Source organism: Cebidichthys violaceus, unplaced genomic scaffold (genome assembly GCF_023349555.1).
Source record: "Cebidichthys violaceus isolate CVI_PGR_0920_01 unplaced genomic scaffold, fCebVio1.0.p SCAF_1, whole genome shotgun sequence".
Taxonomy (NCBI): Eukaryota; Metazoa; Chordata; class Actinopteri; order Perciformes; family Stichaeidae; genus Cebidichthys; species Cebidichthys violaceus.
In genome coordinates this window covers 23,644,365-23,665,104 of record NW_027176262.1, presented here as the reverse complement: position 1 = coordinate 23,665,104, position 20,740 = coordinate 23,644,365, and the positions used below count along the sequence as shown (strand labels likewise).

Genomic DNA, 20,740 nt, shown 5'->3' with positions numbered 1-20,740 from the left:
TTAAAAGACAGGTTTAGAGTCCTGAAGTTCAGGTTTAGAGTCCTGAAGTCCAGGTTTAGAGTCCTGAAGTTCAGGTTTAGAGTCCTGAAGTTCAGGTTTAGAGTCCTGAAGTCCGGGTTTAGAGTCCTGAAGTTCAGGTTTAGAGTCCTGAAGTCCAGGTTTAGAGTCCTGAAGTGCAGGTTTAGAGTCCTGAAGTCCAGGTTTAGAGTCCTGAAGTTCAGGTTTAGAGTCCTGAAGGTGTCTTTAGGTATTCAGTTCATGTGCTCAACGTGTTTCTCTCAAATGAAATATCACCAATGTTGGATTTCTGACAAAAACATGTGCAGGTATAAGACTTTTTTCCAGTAAAAGTAACATCATATGTTACAATGCTTACAATATATTCATTCTATGTAACTCAAGGTTGATTACAGTGCACCAGTTGTGTGACAGTTTGTCACCAATGGATGTTTTGTTGTTTGTTTGTTGTAATAATTAACAGACAAATGATCATTTTGGGGGTGAAGTATTTCTTTAAAGTCATATTTTTTACAACTTTGCAAATGAAGTTATAATGTTAGCGATCTAGTGATGATATTATTAATCAATGAACTAGATTACCAGAGAGTTGACCATTAGCTACTGGTCAAACCAGACCAAGTAGTGCTGAGTGTATCAAATTGAAATTTTCAAATTCAACTTTATATTTGTGAGACGAGGAACGTCTTCTGTTTGGTCTCGCTTTAAACATACTGAACAAAATCAACAGCAACATGTATTTAATGTTCCAAAATAAAAGAACTTTAAATGCAGACTTTGAGTCGGGTTTTAACGTTGCAGCTGGTCAATATGGAGCTCATCTGAACTACTTTGTACACTGTTGGCTCAATTAAGCAACAACAATGGATCAGACATTCAGACAATGGTTGTACAGTTTCTTTTGTAGCTCAAATCTTTGTCTAGAAATGACTGACTAATGGCCTGAAAGGACAATATTTTCCTCAGTACAGCACTTGAGCACATGTTCTTACCGTGGGTACCTTCCACCTGCGGTATGATCTGCATAATGTACGAGGAATTAACTTTGCAATCAATCCAAGTCTTTGTGATGAAAATGTATCCTGTTACACTGTACTGACAAGTCGACATTTCATTTTTAACATTTAAGCCACAGGGAGGCTAGTATAAAACATTGTGTGCAGTTTCAGCAAATTGAAAGTTTAAGGGGATTAAGTGTGATCCTTGCCTTCGGCTGATGAGCCTTTCACACACAGGAAGGATCCGGTGTTTCGCGATCAGACTCGTGTGGTTTTCTCTACAACGTTCGACGCGTATAAATGGGAAGAATAAACCAAAACAATAGAACAGCGAGTTCCTTTGCTTTTTCATTCTTAGAATAGCAGCCAGATGATTAGTAATCAGTGTTGTGCTCAATCTAAAAGACAGATAATCAGAAGTCCGTGTTTTTTTTTTTTTTTTTCACGGAGCACACAGATGACAGGGACAGTCAGTGTTCAATCAGATGACCAAGCTGAGTCAGCGCATGTACTGGCAGCAGATAAGAGGCATGAGTAATTACTAATTGTGACTTCAAATCAGCGTTGTTTATTCTTCATAATAAGTATCTAAACAGAAAAACCACTGAGTAGAGAGTGCGTAAAAATACCGTGGATTGGAGTTCCACTTTATCGACGGACAGAAACAAGCATCAGACAATAAGACAGATGGTCAGGTGTCGTCATACGCAGAGAGCTGCAGTCAAGCCAATTGTAGGGCTTGATCATAACATTGACATTCAAACTCCAAATCAACATTTAAAGGTTGCACAGCTCCTCTTCTGTATTTCTGCAGATAAAGATCAAACAACACTAATATTATGAGTGATATACTATTTATAATATTTCAGTGGCGGTGCAGTAGAGGTGTTCACCCACAACCGGGTACACTCACTAGAACATATCACGGGTCAGAGCGGGGCGGGGGACAAAGTAGGTTATTAATAACTTACAGACACATTGTAATAGTTCACCCCCCCCACCCCCACTTTCTCCTCCCCCTTTCTGTTACTCTTTCTCAAACACACACACACACACACACACACACACACACACACGCACACACACACACACACAGCTAGAGCCTCAGTCTGCACCTACATGTAAGTGACACGCTATATAGAAAGTTGACTTTATTTTAAAAGACTAACTTATTCAATTCAATGAATCACTTCAATTCAAATTAAGGATTTTGATGGAGGATTTCGATGACGTCATAGAATACGACGCAGACGATGGAAGATTCATTCCGAAACTTCAATAGAAGCTTTGAATGTTAAAAAAATGACATTCTTTAGGTCCTCAATTCAGATTAGGAAAAGACTGTAGGGGAGTAAGCTGGTGGAAAGCTGGAGAAGAAGGTGGAAGCCTCACCTTGTACTCTCGGATGATGCCGCTCTGAGTGTTGTGAGGCGGAGGCTCCCAGGACACGCTGATGCTGGAGCTGTTGGTGAGCTGAACCACCGACACAGCCTGCGGTGGTGCGCTTAAAACTGCACAAAGAGATAAGAGGGAAAATTACATTTCTATTTTTATGAACTGATATCAGTTTTATGGAAGCGCTCGATTTTACAGGTCCATAATTTCCTGATCATTTCCTAAACACGTCCAAGAGGTTTCCTTGAAAGAACTACGTCATTTGCTCCTTCTGTTTTTTTAAGAAAATAAGTGTCCTGGAAAGAAAGGCTCCGTTTAAATCCAATTAAATATTCATCCATTATTCATTTATTAGTGGAAACTCATTTTTGCATGTTCAGCTGACCTGTTACTCTTGCAAATGAACTCATTTAAAGTGAACCAATTGGACCATTGTCTCTGTATAACTTGCCAAATCACATAATTATTTCAAGGAAACCTTTTGGAAAGTAATAATTATGGACCATAAACACATGTGTCACCTAATGTTCTTTGTAGAACTCCTTTATGGACACTAGTATCAACTGCTACTCTAATAATTCCTCTGCTTGACTTGATGATTACAGTCCTATGCTATCGACAGAGTTATTGATTCTTACCCTCCTCAGGCATGCGCAGAAGAACCATGAGGCTGTCGTGTCCCTGTAACTCGTTGAAGTACGGCCGTATCTTGACCTCGTACTCTGTACCGCTGTACAGATCTACTAGGACGATGCTGGGGTCAGACGTGGCCTCCACATCCTGGACCGACCAGGAGCTGCCGATGGTCCGGTAAAATATTCGATAACCCTGAACGTAGCGAGACTGAAGGGCGACCTGAGAACAGAGTTTCACATTTACATCGGTCATGAAAAGCAGAAGCGGCTGTGTTTGTACTTCAAGTTAATCTGTTTGTGTCACGTAATGTTTGAGGGAGTTTTTGAAGTTAACGTTTGGAGATTAGCGTGTCCTCCCCACTCTCAAAGCCGACTTTGAAAACTAGACTTTTCAGCCAAGTGTTCAACTCACGGTCCAAGAAATCCTGGCGCTGGTTGGAGACAGAACCACAGGCTTCTGCAGGTAGACAGACACCTCTCCTAACTCTCTCTGCACCTGTCTGTGGTCCACACCCTGCTCCGTCGGACTCCCATCTAAAGCGACACAGAGATACAGTCAGGCCGGGCCAAAAACACAAAAACAAACTGCTGAATAGCAACTATTCAGCAAAAAAAAAGCGAAGCTTTTAGATGAAATTCAACATTGCTCACGGCAGAAGAGCTTCCCACTGAGCGAGCAATTAGTTTTGAGATTGCACATGAAAAGCACGTTCTTCTAAACCATGAAGCTCATTATCCGGGTGCCAGCCTCAGTATCTCTGATTTGTTTCTTCAGAAATATAAACTGCAATCAAGATTGTACAATAGGGCTCATATTACACTAGAGCGTAACGAGAAAAAGACGGGTTTCTGCTCATACAGCTCACCCTGCGTCCTGACGGGCTCAGAGATCGGGCTGGGGTCGCTGAGGCCGTAAGAGTTGACCGCTCTGACGATGAAGAGATAGACGGTGTTGGGGAAGAGTCCCACCACCGTGTGCCTCTCCTGCCTCACATGGTCCGCCACCGTCTGCCAGGTGCTGCCCACTGATTGGCTGAAGGAAAAAGGAAATGAAAACAATTCAATGGTCTAATAATGCGCTGCCCTCTGTGAGCATTGTGTTCATGTCTGTTATCTTGAGCGCGGCTTCATCATCACGCTCTCTTGAGATAACGGCCGGCTGGGCTCGGCTCTCGGCTCGTTGTTGATAGCCTGACAGACTGATGGAAGTGGAGCGAGGCAAACGTCAGCTCCAGAGATTGAAATTTGAAGTAATAATACAACTGGTTACTTTTATTAAGATATGAAAACATTGGTTGCAATCTTTTGATTATGAGAAAACAAAGTGTGTTATCTTAATGTATTGACATCAATTCGTTGGGATAAGGTTGTTGCTGTTTTTTTTATTGATAAATTGTTTGGTCAGAAAATTGTGAAAAAGGTGCCAATTTTGATGTCAGATAACATGATAGTTCAGCATTGGTTGGTATCTTAAAAGCCATTGATTGACATTTTGGGAAATGTGCCTTTTTACTTATCGGCTTTCTTGCATAGAGTTAGATGAGAAGTGTGGTATTGATTTTCCTCATCTAACTCTGCATGAAAGCAAAAACAAAAACAAAAGTCTAACAAGTCCTTTGAACAACAAGGACAGTGGCAGGCATGCAGAGCAACCTCACACAACGTCGATGAATGAATGGATGTTACATCAGCTGACTGCTTGGATCGAAGAGGTTCTGTTCCTCTAATAACTGGCTGGTGTCAGCGTGCGGACGGATACACTGACGCTTTTTATTCCTTTATTTTTTAGAACGACGGCTGCCGAATGGGTCCTGCGAGGATCCGACGGGGCCCGACGCTGTGCAGAGACGGGTGACTATCAAGCAGCATGAGCACAATTTAACATTTCCCTCAACTCCGTGGAGGGGAAAATGGCAAAGTAATTACAACAAGCAGGCCACAGCATTTTCCTATCATCAGTGTTTCTTCCTCTGCCACCTTTTCCCACTAAATGTTCTCCAGAGAAACAGCTTTTCCATTTAAACAGAGCCATCCCGCTTTTATTTATTTTTTAAATAAATTGCATCTGTAAATGGGTTCGGAAACAGTGGACTGCTTTAACATTAATCCCCCTTCAAGATTTCTTCTCTTTTAAATTGGAAACGTAAATGTTAGTGCAGTTATTTACTGTGTAAAATACTGGGTTGCACGTCTTTCTTTGTTCCCGCTGAAGCCTGAAAACAAACAATTTGTTGGCGGTGGAGCGTGCAGCAGTGAGTGGATCTTCATCATCAGCTCTGCGTGCAAGTCTGCCACACTGAGCTTTCTGTCTAACTCGACTTTAGTGTGTGTGTGTGTGTGTGTGTGTGTGTGTGTGTGTGTGTGTGTGTGTGTGTGTGTGCGCACACTCGGCCTGCACCCTCTCCCTCGCTTCTGTAATGAGTGAACTGTCCAACCGGGCTTGCATCCCCTCCTTCCTTTGCCCCAGGACAGGACAGAGCCGTCGAGCTGACCACTGCAGTAATTGTCTCCTCTTTCACTCACTGTCCGTCTCACTAAAGCCTCCGGTCGGTTGTTAGAGCCGCTACGGCTCTCCTCGGGATTGCCGCGGCTAAATACTGATGCAGCGAGTGTCACGGTTTCACTTCGGGACGTCACTTAACAGAACCGTCTCTCCCTCAGGCGGGGATGAGTCGTGTTCCGAACTCTAATGACTCTAAATGAAGAAGACCTCATTATGGTGGAGCAGTCAGAATGCAAACGAAATGAAACAGAGCAGAGCGTGGATAGAATTGAAATAGCTGCAGATGCTTGCACATAACTCCCCGTAAACATGAACATGAATTAGTGAGTGTTAGAGCTGCTGGTCGGTGGATTTTAACGCGCTGCAGTAGCTTCATACGTCTTAAAGACAACATGGAGGTGTTAGTTCATCCTGTATCAGTGTGTCACCTGAAGGCCTCGATGATGTAGCAGGTAACAGCGGCCCCTCCTTCGTGAGGGTTGGACTGCCAGGTAAGGGTGACGGTGTTTTTGGTCACCTCCGTCACTACCGGCTTCTGTGGAGGCCCCGGAAGCTGGATGAACTCAGAAGCTCTGGATACAGAGGAGACTCCATCTTCTGCTCACACAAACAGGGAGAAAAACAGCACCGTTAAACCCACAACGATAGACGGATCGTGGTCAGCATGTTTGCCGAAAAACTTGAGCGGGTTCTGTGCGGTTGCGGCTGCAGACTGCGCTCTTATGAACACAATGTGTAGTTTCTTGAGCACGGAGGTGTCGCGCGAGAGTGACAGAGTGTGAAGTGTAACAGCGAGACAGAGTGTGGAGAGTTTTGGCGTGAGTACCTCTGACAGTCAACATCCCACTCCAGCTCGACTCCCCTGTGGCGCTGGATACCTCGCACGTGTACATCCCCGAGTCCGTGTCCTGTGTGGAACGGCAGTTAACGTTTGAGACAGACGTCGGGAAGAAAAGGAAAGAACAAATGCTGCAAGCGGTTTTTAATTTTTCAAAGGATGGTTGGGATTTATTTAGATGACTGAAATAATGTTTAGTCCACCAATCTCTACAGCAAAATAAACCTATCCTCAATCCGTCTGGCAGTAGAAGAGTATACATTTACTCAAGTCCATTCCATATTATGTTCTTCTACTCCCCTACATTTCAGAGGGAAACACTGCATGTTTGATACCCAGGTTGATCCGACATTTATCTGCATAGGTACTACTTACTTTACAGATTTGAATGTGGGTCGTAACTCGTGTTACCTCTTTTTTTGGTCTCCACCAACTCCTGAGGGAAACATCTGTCTCTTTAGCTGCTAAAATTGTTCCACTCTGCTTACTTTGTCTATCTGCTGTTTGGTGCTTTTTCAATGCAAACGGCTGCCTGATGTTGATAAGAGCAGTAGAGTGAAAACAACCAAAACATAAAGGTGATGAAACGTTAACAATGAGCTGAGTCAGTAGAGCTGGGGGGGAACTGCAGTCGGGTTATAATTCAGCTTTAAGTAAAGGATCTAATACCTCTTTGACCACTGCTGTGTGGTGGTTTGCCGTCATTCTTATCGCATGTAATCCATGCATACCTAAACCCTCTCAGTATTCTTCAACCTCAGCCCCAATAGCTCTAAAAGCTCCATCGCTACACAAACCCTGAGGCGCTACTGTACCATGCCCTCCTGTTTACATTAAGACCTGTATATGCTTTCACGCTTGGCTGACACCCCTGGCGTTCGCTCCAGCCCCGTCCTGGCTGAGAGCCAGTCTGCTGGAACCATCATCAGACCATATGAGATCATCCGCCGCAGCGCTGACCTCTGGCTGACAGACAGCACGGCGTGTGGGCAGGTGAACTTCTTTAGATGACTTCAACTGCTGCTAAAATATTGATGGCGGGTAGGGGCATCGGCAGGGTAAATATTTTTAGTCCCTCGCTCGTCGTCTCCATTCCCTCTCTCTGCTTTCCTTCTCCCTTGTCATCCCCTCGATGCCACACTAATGCATCTCTTCTGTTCCGTTGAGCACATTGGCATGGCAGATTTCCCCAGCCTCAGTGGTGCACTGGACCAAACCTTAATGCTCCAAGTTTTGCTGGGCACCAAAGCCGCAGAAAGAGGATGAGAGAGAGAGAGAGAGAGAGGAAGTGAATAAGCATAGGCGGGGCAGGAGAAGCAATTAAAAGCCGGTCAGATGATTAATCATCCATCGCCAGTCGATTAACGAAAGCGATGCCGCTTTAGCTCCGTCCTACGCGCTCCCGCTGACCTCCAGGTGGGGTTACACCACAAAGGCGCCCGCTGACTGCTCTTCCATCAAAGCAGAACACATTAACATTTACAAACAAGCGCCTTCATTAACATTACAATTACACACCGCATGAGCACATAATTGCGCCGGAGAGATATGCTTTACCTTAGAGAGATTGGTCTTTGAATCTCAGTCTCACCTTAATTTTACAAACGAAAACGGAATATGTAATGGAAAAGGAAAAAACTATTTTGCCATGTGGGCCGCAGAGAAAGTGAAAGAAGGCCAGAGAGCAGACAGAAAGATTTGCAGTCCGTTTTTTCTTCAGTGTAACAGCTAAACTCATCCTTTTCACGCCTTTTCCAATAAATGACACCCACTTAACACATACACACACACACACACACACACACACACACACACACCCACACACCTTTATGTCTGTGATTTGCAAAGTGCCATTCTCCATCAAGATCAGTCGAGGTTTATTTCCCAGAAGTCTCTCTCCATCCTTCTCCCATGCAATCTTGACTGAGGGCCCTCCGTTCACACGACAGTGCAGCTGCACCGTCGCACCCCGAGGTACGGTCTGATTGGCCGGACCTTGGCGAATAATCGGCGGGACGCGACCTGAAGGACCTACCCGTTTTAAGGGGAGAGGAGGCAGAACATTATTGTCTCTCTTCTGGTTAGCTATACAGTGGAGAAAAACACACTTGAGAGAGTAGGGAAAAAAAGCATATAGAAAATAAGATTATAAAGTGGCCAGCTGTTAAGAGTGCAAAGGGGGGAAATACATTAGATGCTTAGTAGGCAGAAAATAATGGGCTGCATGAATAGCAAAAAAAAAAGAAGCTTAAATCTGGTGCTTACAAGCAGCCTGAGGAGGAACATTAAGCCTGAAATTCATTGCTCATCCAGCATGAGGTCTATAACTGTGTTCTTTCTTGGTTTTTATGAGCCTTATTGTGACGCACCTACTTTAGTAATTAATATGTTTTCTCCTCATTAGCTGATTGTACAGAATAAAGAGTACACCTCCCCCTGGTTTAAACCCGACTGTGTGGACTGAGGTCTCACCTCCCTCCACCTCCAGCAGCGCCTTGGTCAACACGCTTCCTGCTACACTGATGGCCTGGCAGATGTAGAAACCAGAGTCATCTGGGTGGACGTCGGCGATGGTCAGCTCTCCGCTCATGGAGACAGAGTAGCGACCAGACTGTGACGGTGGCTGGCCGGGGAACAGCAGCATCTAGACACACAGACAGAACAATGAACACAGAGACCACCGCTTTGGGTCTTCTGGAGTTGTTTTTGCATTCTAATTGTTAGAAGGAAGGTTGTGTGGACGGAAACTTCTGAACACAGCCAAGCGAGCTGCTAGCAATGCTAACGTTGACGTCCAGCAGGTGTGACGTTAACCAAGTTCACCTTCTTAGCTTAGCGTGTTAGCATTGGAACATACAGCTGATGGTAATGATTTTAAGTGGTTAGTCAAAAATATTGGACAAAAGGAAATTTGTACTTAATTGTGGCGCTGAATGAAACGTGAACTCTAATGAATGTCTGTCACAGATTTCTTGGCACTGGTTTTCCCACAAACCTCATGGTGGTAAAAGAGGAAAACCTGGAAAACTGTCTTTTACAAAAAATGCATCCAATAGTAGAGAGATGTTTCAGTCTGGACCAAGATGGTGGACCGACACTAGCATGGCTCAAACGAACAGGAAGAGGTGGTTGTATGTTTTTATTGGGGGGGGGATAATGCCCATTAACATGATTTTATATCTGTCCCATTCTTTTTTTATTGTAAGTGAGATGGATGTGAACAAGGGGGAAGGGATCCATCAATCCATTCAGCCATACATTTCATTCCTCTAAGAGGCTTAGGCTTTGGTGGAGGGACCTAGGTTATAAGGCTACAGATAATCCCCCAAATACAGCAAAAAGCTCCAAAAACATCCAAGCCGGGCCTCAACCATCCTGCAGACGGAAGCTTATTCACAAAATCTGTGGCTGAACTTCCTGTTGGCTCTCCGACAAGCTTCTGAAAAAACATCTGAGGCTGCTCCTCCAAGTCACTGAACCCAGCTGCTGTTGAGCAACAGGGTATTTATAGTTGGGCACAATGTGGAAGGAGGACGGCGTTTGTCGGCAGCTTCGCCCCGAAGAAGAAGCAGTTTCCACACCTGGTGTACTTCCTGTCACCTCTCCCTCCTTCCTTTCCTACTCCCTCCTTCACCCTCGTCACTACACTCTTACACTGCGGTCGCAAGCGGGAGAAACATTCCTCGCCAACGCAATACCGCGACGCCTTCCAACACTTTGTGTCTCCTCGCATCGCTGAGCCAAATGCAAATGTGCTACACTCTCTTGTTTGCCTCTTGCCCATTTCTCTTAGTAAGAAGTGTCTTCATAAGTGTGAGCTAAGTGTCAGAAAAGAGAATAGGACTAAATCGGACAAAACCTGTTTATGTTGTGGTGAGTCTTTCTCGCCTTTGAAACAAAGACAAAGTGAAACTGTGCTTGTTGGATGAGTAAAAAAAAGAAAAAGAATCCCCCCCCAAACCACACTTGATTAACAACCTGAGGCTTGTTGGAGAACAAATGTATTCATATGTGATTCGTACACAGGAATTAACTGTACAGGATGGAGCTGCAATATGCAGCAGTAGAGGATCTCTTGTTCCCTGCACCAGCCTCCCTTACCTGGCTGCCCTCTTTCTGCCAGAAGATGGCAGGTGGAGGGTTTCCTGTGGTGCCGCATTGGAAGGTGATGCTCCTCCCTTGGGTGGCAATCTGGTCTCGGGGCTTCGTGGCAATCTGAGGCGGTACTGGAGAAGGGAAAGAGGTATCCGCACATTAAAACCCTTTACATCTGCATGGAACCCTGTCAAAGTCCTTTGGAGAAGTATTCTTTTACTTGAATACAAGTACCAGCAAAACAATGTCAAATGCATGTAAAAGCCTTTAGTGCAGAAGTATTAGAAGTAAAGGCATTGTTTGTTGTTCAGGTTTGAGAAAATGTACTCAGTTACTCTCCGCTGTGTCTTTGAAGCCTGACCTGTATCGATGAAGCGCTCATCAGCTCCTAACAAGCAGAGATTTAAGAGTTCCCTCTTTAACCTTCTGAGCTTTTTGATCCATCACTACACTCTCCACCGCCCTCTCATCTCTAATGAGAGACGTCACCTCGGTGTCCTCTGAAAATAATAAATCATCACGGCGCAAGGCGCCGGCGTTCGGCTGACATTTACTCAAGTTATTTTGGGAAAGGTCTGGGCAGAGCTCCCAATTTCCAGCTCGGGTCAGATCATTGCGTTAGCCGCCTCGTCACACCCTCTGTGGATTCACACTGACCACCACCTTCTACCTCCCGCCTGAATAATTGGCTCACGCTGCCCGTCGCATGAGAAGCTTCTCCAGCCAGGATTCATGCTCGCTACGAATCTCTGTGCGGCGCATATTCACACGCACACACACACACACACACACACACACACACACACACACACACACAACAGAGAATGCAAACACAGATTTGACTCAGTACACAACGTGTCTGAGTCACCTCTGTTGTGTTGTAATGTTCCCACTAAGAGCATGTTCCCAAACACTGAAGACGTCTCACGCTTTCGTCGATATCAAAGTGTTTCGATTATGTTTTTGTGAATTTTCTTTTCTTCAGATAATGCTCAAACAAATCCAGCGTGTCAGTCTCATACACTTAGATTGGTCTCATCTATTTAGGCCGTTTAGATGATTCTTGAATGGAATCTAGTGATTTTGGGCAGTACAAAGTACATTGAACTACATTTTGTAGTTTAGATTGAAGTTTGGAAGTCTCGCAGCAAGTGGTGTGAAATAGCTTCGTATGAAGAAGCTACATATAGACTGTGTGGGAGAGAAGATTTGCCATTTGGGGAGATATTAATAACAAAGAATGGTGCCTATAGTGGGAATTATTAAAAGCCTCCACAGACTTTGTCTCTGATTTATTGCTTCTCTGCTGTTTTTGGATGTTATCTGACGATTATCAGATCACTCAACACCTGCATTTGAATATCTCAGTTCACTAATCTCTACTTTCTACATTTTTACACTTTAAAGTTTACGAGTAATAGTAGCATCATTTCTTCTGCAGCTCTGTATTATTATTCAGTATGAAAAAGGACATGTAATCCATCCAAAATGGTTCTAATAATACAACAATCGCTTAATTCCTGAATGTACCAGTAGCGTAACCTGAGGTCAAAACCATGTGTTTACTTACAAAGAGGAGATCAAGACAAGGTTGTAGTTAAAAACCTCGCAGCTGCATTGTGACTGACTGCAGCGGTGAAGGTGAAGGTGAAGGTGAAGGTGAAGGGCTGGCCCTGGTGTCACACTGTCCTGACACACTCTACAAAGCAGAGGTGTGCGTTTGACAGGAGTCCTTGATCTGCTGTACATTAGGTCACTGTGTCTGAGGCTAACGTAACGCTGGGCTGCAGCAACAGGCATGTTGTCAACAGTTCGGTGCCTAATGGAGGAATTTGTTTACACCCATTGGTTGTTATTTTAAAACGGTTAAGAACACCGTACACACAAGAGCACTATTTCAGAAATAACTGAGCAACAAATGCCTTTTTTTTTTGAGAAGAATGAGATGGAAAATGAACTTACGGAAAGGGCCGACTGGAAAGATGATAGGGTTTGAAACAGGATGGAGAGAAATGGAAAATTAATGAGGTATCTGAAACGCTGAGCTACCAAACAAAACCGGTGATAGCAAGAAAAGAAGAAGAAGCAGCAGCAGAATGAATGAATGAAAATCTGCTCGGTTTGGATTTCATTTACACTGATAAAAGCATTAGTGGATAAAGTCGTCTGAGACTATTTAAACCGAGACACACACGGAGAAAGAAAAAGGGCACAGAGAGAGCGAGGAGGCGAGAGGAGGGAGATAAAGAGACAGGAAGAGAGAGGGAGGGAGTCATGTCTTATTAATACTGGGACTGCTCTCTGGCAGTGAGTTAAAGCACACATCTAGCAAACATCTGTCAAATGGCGTAATCCATACGGTTTAGCATAAGCTCCTGGCAGCACCGCTGGACAGGGACTCGCAAAGATTCACTGATACAAAAACACAGAGCATTGGACATGAAATGGGAGCCGGCTTTGGCATAATTCTGTTGCCATGTGCCTGTATGCATGAACATGAGCTTTTTTTTTATGCATGCCTAAGTACGTGTGTGTGTGTGTGTGTGTGTGTCACGCGCATATACAATATGCATGACGTAGTTCTTACCGTGGACTTGCAACATGGCCGAGGCCTCCGTCTTGCCCACACTGTTCTCGGATGTGCAGGTGTACGTCCCTTCATCCTGCTCTTTCACGCGGAACAAATGGAGGCTGTTGCCGTTGCGGATTTCAAACCTGGGAATGAGAAAATGAGAGATAGTGAAAGATCAAACAGAGAAGGATAGCAAAAAACTAATTTGGCCGTACATATCTACAAAAAGCGAAGAAAATCTTGTATAATATAATGTCATTTCTTTCCTTGTCAATCAACCTGTTGAAAAGGATTTTCAAGTGACTTTATCTTGAAACAACCAGAACAGTGTGCATGATCTGCCTGAGATATTGTCACTGGTTCCTGGAAATTCCTTGGAACAGCTGAAAATCAATTAGAAACAAGTAGGATTATCTCACATATCTCACATTATTATTTTCGGATTTGTCACTCGATTCTGGAAAAACAGCGTTTTATCTCTTAACAGTAGATGGAAGTTAAGATGGAGCTTGCAGAGAATTATCTGCTATACCAAACACAACCAGAGTACAGAAAGCTAATTCTGCTGTCTTTGTCTGTGCAAGAGACACAATGAACCAAACCGGTATAATTCACTTCACTTCATCGAGTCGTAAACCATCGTAGGGAAAGATAAAAGAAACGCAAGATAAAAGACAACAAGGAAAAGATGAAAGACAGGATATAATTTAGCTTTTTACAGACATGAAAAACAACCATTTCATGATTTCAAAGTGGACAAATAGACTCTCATGTCTGCACATTGGTGCTGAAGCCAGGAGATGGTTAGCTTAGCTTAGTTTAGCATGGAAACAAAGGAAACAATGAACCTATAAAACCACAAATTATCTTTTTTTTCAAACTTTAAAATAATCTACTTAGTTTTACCTTTTTTTACATTGAATTATCATTTCACTATTCTATTTTTGGCATTAAATCTGATACCAGTGTCAGCGCCATAATAGGACAATATATTCAACAAGAGCAGTGTTGCAGGGAGAACATGCATTATTAATCCAATAAATAAACAAAGTATAGGTATGGAACACCTACATGTATAATGTATAACCTCAGCTCAACATATGTAGGCCTATGAGTAATGAGCTCTCTGTAAGTGGTATTTTTTGGGGTTTATAGTATTAAGTTTTACAGTAATGTAATATCGCAAATTGAAAAAAAATGTAATTATCTAATAGATGCAGTTAAATATACATTATGTTGAGTTTAGACGGGAAAAAAAGGATGAAATTGGTCACAGGAGAATTATGAAAACTTTCTAATCCTCTTTGGTCGGATGAACAATTACTCCACATATTTCTGGGTCACACGTGTTCATAATCAAACGCACTTTTCCCCCGGTGAAGCTGCATTTCTTATTCAGCGCGTGTGCGTTACCCGTCTGACTCTCTCTATTGGTCTGGGCTCATGTCCGTCTCTCTCACCTCCCGCGGGGAAGCTCCCCTTCCTCCCGGCGCCATCGGACGGTGGGAGGGGGGTCTCCGTGGACCTCACACAGGAAGTCGACGGTGTCGTCCTCCACCACCACCTGGTTCACCGGCCTCCGTACCAACACAGGGCGCTCTGCAGGAGAAAGGAAGGGCATCAAGCGTGTTCATCTTGCGCTCCGTAAAGGGCCCGGTGCTGCTGCTCTCCACTCTCCACTCACCGTACACCACCAGCTCCGCAGGGTCGCTGTCCCTCTCTCCAACCATGTTAGTGCCCACACAAGCATACATGCCAGCATCGCTCTTCCTGGTGTGAGAGATCATCAGCTTGCCCCCACGCATCTGAAAAACAGCAGCGACCGTTCAGGAGAAGAGTGATCCAGGTGTGCTGAGTGAAGACAACAGACAGACACTAACCCATCGCTGTCATTAACGCCTGTAATGGACAATCCACTGTTTGTCTCTGTGTACTGTAAATACTTCATAATCAAAGTACTAGTCATTTCTGGATAGTGGTCTAATGTAACTAAGTACATTCACTCAAGCATTAGTATAATGTATGTTCTACTCTAATACAATAGAGAGTGAAATATTGTACTTTTGGCTCTACTACATTTATTTCAATGCTATAGTTACTTTGAAGATTCCCATTTTTCATACAAACGTATAAGGGAAATGCTGCTTACACATTAATTTGTCAGTAATGATAACCCAATAATATGTTTAATACTGTAACACTCACAGGGACAAATGTCCTTCTACTTTAGGTTCTTTTAGTATATTTTACCAGTAATACATAAGTACTTTCATTTGAGTAACACATTCAGTGCAAAACGGGTTTCTTCTACTGGAGTACTTTGATGTGTGGAATTGTTGGTTTGCTTAATCAAAAGGTTGAATCCTTCCTCCATCATTCCTCTGTCACTGATGTAAACACTGCAGCTTGTGTCCGGCTGTTGATTTTACACATGAGAGGACAAAAGCTACATCAAGATCAGAGACATTCTCCAGTCTACAGAGAGCAAAAGGTGTCTGAATTGAATCTATTGTCACGGTAAATGAGTGTCTCTGCCTTCCCCCAGCAACGCTGAATAAACGGTGGATTTATAAAGAAGCTCTGAAGAAGATCACGTCTCATGATTGATGTTTTAGATAACATTTCCTGTTTAAATATAATTTGTATTCATTTCAGCTATTCTTTGGCCATGTGCACTTCTGATTTCCCCTTTAAAAGATGGTGATATTCTATATATTTCTATTGTCGTCAAACAATCCCATGAAAAGACAACAGAGCGTCAGGCTGTGTCTCAGGAGTACATTTAGAAGGTGTTTGGGGATTTCAGTCATGGATTCATACACATTTGCTCTAGTGGGGCATTTTTAGGATTTTGGATTTGCTCTTGGCGGATGCTTGGCTGAACACGGAGGGGTGAGGAGGTTAAATGGGTTCTGGAAGCCGGAGCCGCTCAGTCCTCGTTCGGTGTTCGCGTTGAACTCACCGAGATGCGGCCGTCCCTGGTGCTGACTCGGACGTTGTTGCGTTTCCAGGACACGGTGGGCTCAGGGTGACCGCGTGGAGGCACACACTCCAACACCGCCGGCTCGCCGGCAGCCACCACCACGTCGCTCGGGGCCTGCCGGAAATCATCTCTCAGGACTGAGAAGAAAACACAAAGAAATCTAATTAGCTTCAGAAGCCCTGTCCGTCTGATGTGCTCAAAAACAAAGCCTGCAAAATCAGACCCACAGATCGGTGAGCAGCAGCGCAGACGCATGACCGATGTCTTCAAAAGAAACACGTATTCGTCTTGGAAATCATTTCCACTTATTTATTTTGAGTGAACCGTCTTCTTGCAGAGGGTTGGCTGAAAACAGGCTTATCAAGAGAAAGTCAATTACTGTGTTTGCATGTGCATGACTGCTCAAATCCCAGCGACGTCCTTGTTAGGCTGCGCTCTGTTTTAATGTTTTCCCAGGCCTGTGTTTCCCTACTCTGATGATGTCTCTCCTGTCAGAGCAGATGAATAATGCACATCTCTCAGTCCAACATGGAGTAAACAAATAACAGCACATCCATAATTTAGCCCATGTGTGAGGGAGAAAAAAAATAATAAAAATGGCCTGTGCATTAACGAAGGGATTGTGTCTCTGATTCCAAATGTTATCTTACAAATCTGAAACGCTAAAATCAGCCCTGAGCAGGAAGTCTATCCTGGCGTCACCCCTGAAGTTTGCACTCTCCTAACCCTGTGGATGACGACGGGATGGGAGGACTTTGACGCGGCGGCGTTTGATATCTTCTAATCTTCGCCGGTGATTGACAGATGAAAGCCTCGGTGTGAACTGTGAAATGGAGCTTTCTCATGAGCCCTCCTGTACAATAGAAACTCATACTTGAATGCTGACAGGCTCACATTTTCAAACACACACCCAAATGGTTTTACTCTTCATGGTGGACCACATCCTGTATCTACAGCCTACAGGCTTTTTTTTTAATTATTTTTTTTTTATCATTCGTGCATAATCCATCAATACAATCTCCCATTAAAACCTTCATGAATATTCTAGTGATCTTTCACAGATACAAAGATGAAAGATCATCTCTGCTTTTCTGTCAATCTACGATCCATGGCGACGGACGAAACATCGACGCGCTCCATCGTCAATTGAGCAATCCCTAAAACCACACCCCCAAAAGCAATCATCCAATCGTAGCTCACCAACAGCAACAAGGCTCCGCAGGTCGGTAAAGTCAGGAGTTTTGAGGGTGTGAGGAATGGATTATTATACCGTGAGTTGAGTTGCAAGCTAAATATCAGAGTTTAAAGTATAGCGGCTCTGTCCGCCACTGTTTTTGCTTTGGGGAAGTTATGTTTGCCAAACTCATCGATTATTCTCCATCCACAAATCCTTTTCTCTTGTAAAAACGTATGACATTACGCACACGACCGCACAAATGTGACCGTTGTTTTGCTTGTTTAATTACGCTTTTCTATGGACAGATGTGCCAGTAGCTTAGGGGTGGTTAGAAAACACATTGTTACAATGTCATGATAGCTCAATCATGGGCATTTACAGCATTCATAAATAAGTGAACTTTCTTTGAAGCGAGTATAAATGCTGTTTAAATGTCTATTTGCACGTAGCACATTTTAACACATGCCGGTCTTAGCTGCTGGCTAACAACCAACACCGCTGTCAACATGGTTCTTCTACGGGTAGCAGGAGATGGACTGTGGATGTACCAACATGGGGTTAAAAGCACAGAAACCTGATCACAGGTTAAATGTAACATTAGCATATATGTATGATATTCTTTACTGTTTGCCTGCTGCAAAGGTCAAGATCACAGAATCCCCCCCCCCCCCTCCATCCCTCTGTATGCTAACCTAATGAGCACACCAGCTTCACAGTGCTTGTTCCAACAAAGCACATTTTGAACCATTTCTAAATATGATGTAATAAGAGTGGTGCAGGAATTATTCCTAACACCCGGAAATGAATTGAACATTTTTGCGCTCCTGGTTCCCTTGACTAAAAGTCAACAGAGTTTGTGGTTGGATGCCTGCAACACGATGTGAGGTTAACCCGAGCTTAAGAGACTTTAATATTTTATTCTACAATCTAAAATACGTCAAAGTGAAACTACAAGACGTCATCGCGCAGACCAGTCTGCCTTCACAGCCTCGTTGTGTGCGCGGTGAACAGCGACTATCTCTTCCCTGAAATACACAACGCTGTTTCTTTATTTCCATTTCTGTAGATCATCAAATGGTGAGGATGCTCACTGCCTAAAGGTCACACAGTCTTTTAGCATTAAATCACGTATGCAAACAACCAAGTGCATATATATATATATATATATAAATATATATATATATATATATATATATATATATATATATATATAAATATATATATATATATATATATATATATATATATAAATATATATATATATATATATATATATAAATATATTTATATATATATATATATATATATATATATATATATTTCCAGGGTTCTGGTTTGTCAGCAAACATTTTTTTAATCAACAATAGCATTAGCATTAGCTTACACCAGCGATACAGTTTAGAAAATCTGCTAATGATAGCATTTCTATTTTGGCTGGAGGAGAAGTTCAGTTCATTTCTGTTAGATTGTGATTATTTTGTGAACTCTGAGTGGTAAATCACTGTAAACTACACATTGGTTGAGCAAGAACAAAAAGTGTGACGTAGCAACAGGACACAATCAATTGGTGTAATCTGTAGTCATTTACTGGCATTACCGTAATCCACTTTAAATCAACTAAACCATGAACTTGTTTCATTCTAAGCCAATTACCCTAAATTCATAATTAAATCCAAGCCATATTAATTATCCATCAGCGTGTCTGACAGGTCTGTGTCAACATGGCTGCTCTGGCCTTTAATACAGCATCAACATTCAGATCCACTGGGATCTCATCTGAAGTGACTTCATCACAGCTGTTTAAAGACGGAACGTCATTCCTCACTCTCGTTCCACTGCCATAGTTGTCTTGGGTAAAACCACTGTGATTTTACAAATCTAAGTGAAGCGGCTGACAGTTTTCTCTCAGGTGTGAAGCACACGTCAGTCAACCTGTGCATTAATACGGCCTTTTCTTCCACGTACTCGTTGATATGAATCGATCAATCACACTTTCCTGTCTTCTTACAGTTAAGTGAACTTTATTGAAAGGGATGTGGAAGGTTACTCTCCTCACCGAGTGGGATTCTTAATGCCGTGACATTTAGGATAAGGCAAAGGAAGAAGTCTTTATAAAACAAAGGCTCGCTCAGAACTTCTAACCTCTTTTATTTATCTGTGACGACGGTGGAAAACCCTCACTGACAGGGTGACTTGTAGACATATGCAGTGTGTGGACATCTGCAACAGAGAAGTGAAACCCCTCAAAGACCCTCACAAACCAGGAGAATCGAGGAGCTATAGCAGAAGCATGTGTGGACTACAACCAGTCAGACACTCGCTCTGTTCACCAAACAACCCGACCCTGTTCACTCGGCTGCCTGTTTCAAATGCGTTGCAGAGCTGAGGGGCTAATTGAAAGCACTGCATTATTTTTAGACCTCCGTCTGGTTAGATGTGTGCACATAGACCTTTGTTTCACTGCCATGGTGACTGAAGTGAAAAAGTTATGGGCAGAGAGAGCTAATCCCTGAACTGCACACACACACACACACACACACACACACACACACACAGACAAACACACACATGCACGAACACACCTTTAGCATTTGAAACCCAGCGTCCCCGGGCACGGACTCGCAGAAAGTGGGACATTTGAGGGTTTGAAGCCAGAGAGCAGAATATATTCCTAACATCACTACCCCCCCCCCCCCCCCCCCCCCCCCAAACACTGTGCAACACAAGCTCCGAAATTTTTTTTGAAGCTGTGTTCAAGTTAATGTGATCCGTCCTTGCTCCGACTTAAAAGCAGGCCAGTTTCTCACGGATGTTTACGTGTGATGATGACGATGATCCCGCCACAGAATCGACCAATGGCCTCAGAAACACAAAGGCGAATCCTCCCTCCCCCTCCCGAGGGGCTGCTGTCCCTAACTTAACTTCTCAGACGTAATAAGACTAGGTTGCCAAATAATCTCCTAAACCCGGCCCTGCGCTCTCGCCTCGGTCCGTCCGCGCTGGACTCAGACAGGGAGCGCGGTTCCTGCGGGGCAGCTGAGGTTTGACCCTGCCTCTGCAGAGACAAATCTTCCATTTTCCCCCAAGGCACTTCCTGTGAGCTTAAATAATGGCAAAGCAGGGCTAAATGACTCTCAGCGGTTTCATCAGTAGTTCTGTGGGAGCTATTAGAGAGCGGCCATTCATTTTCATAACTCTAATATTTCAGGGATATACAGATTAGGCGATGTAATCTCCAGGAGAATATCCATCACTTGATTTTTTTAAGTGACATTTATCTATCTATCTATCTGTAGTGTTTAGCAGAGAGGAGCTCTCGGACCGCAGAAAGGCCATCTGTTGGTGTTTTTTGGAAAAATGAACAGAAGGAGGAAGACAGATTAATCACAAGAAAGCTCGATGTATGGCAGTCGCGCTCGGTATTACGTGCACAGCGCTGATTAATGTATGTTTGCTGTACATTTGGTAATTGCATGTAACAAGCGGCCACAGGGCAAATATTACTTAACAGTTCAAAGACCATCTA

At 43.5% G+C, this 20,740-nt stretch overlaps 1 protein-coding gene across 5 annotated transcripts in view; it reads right to left on the bottom strand.

The window, feature by feature from the left end:
• zgc:77784 (uncharacterized protein LOC402947 homolog) overlaps nucleotides 1-20,740 on the bottom strand; it is a 42,995-nt gene that overhangs the window by 7,899 nt on the left and 14,356 nt on the right. For all 5 annotated transcript variants that reach the window (XM_068716117.1, XM_068716136.1, XM_068716144.1 and 2 more), the window contains exons 3-15: nucleotides 16,017-16,174; nucleotides 14,739-14,859; nucleotides 14,515-14,653; nucleotides 13,070-13,197; nucleotides 10,489-10,613; nucleotides 8,860-9,031; nucleotides 8,213-8,418; nucleotides 6,376-6,457; nucleotides 5,978-6,146; nucleotides 3,913-4,079; nucleotides 3,459-3,580; nucleotides 3,050-3,266; nucleotides 2,409-2,527 (exon numbers count right to left, since the gene is read on the bottom strand). In XM_068716117.1, the coding sequence (XP_068572218.1) occupies nucleotides 2,409-2,527; nucleotides 3,050-3,266; nucleotides 3,459-3,580; nucleotides 3,913-4,079; nucleotides 5,978-6,146; nucleotides 6,376-6,457; nucleotides 8,213-8,418; nucleotides 8,860-9,031; nucleotides 10,489-10,613; nucleotides 13,070-13,197; nucleotides 14,515-14,653; nucleotides 14,739-14,859; nucleotides 16,017-16,174 (1,925 nt within the window). The remainder of the gene's footprint in view (nucleotides 1-2,408; nucleotides 2,528-3,049; nucleotides 3,267-3,458; nucleotides 3,581-3,912; nucleotides 4,080-5,977; nucleotides 6,147-6,375; nucleotides 6,458-8,212; nucleotides 8,419-8,859; nucleotides 9,032-10,488; nucleotides 10,614-13,069; nucleotides 13,198-14,514; nucleotides 14,654-14,738; nucleotides 14,860-16,016; nucleotides 16,175-20,740) is intronic.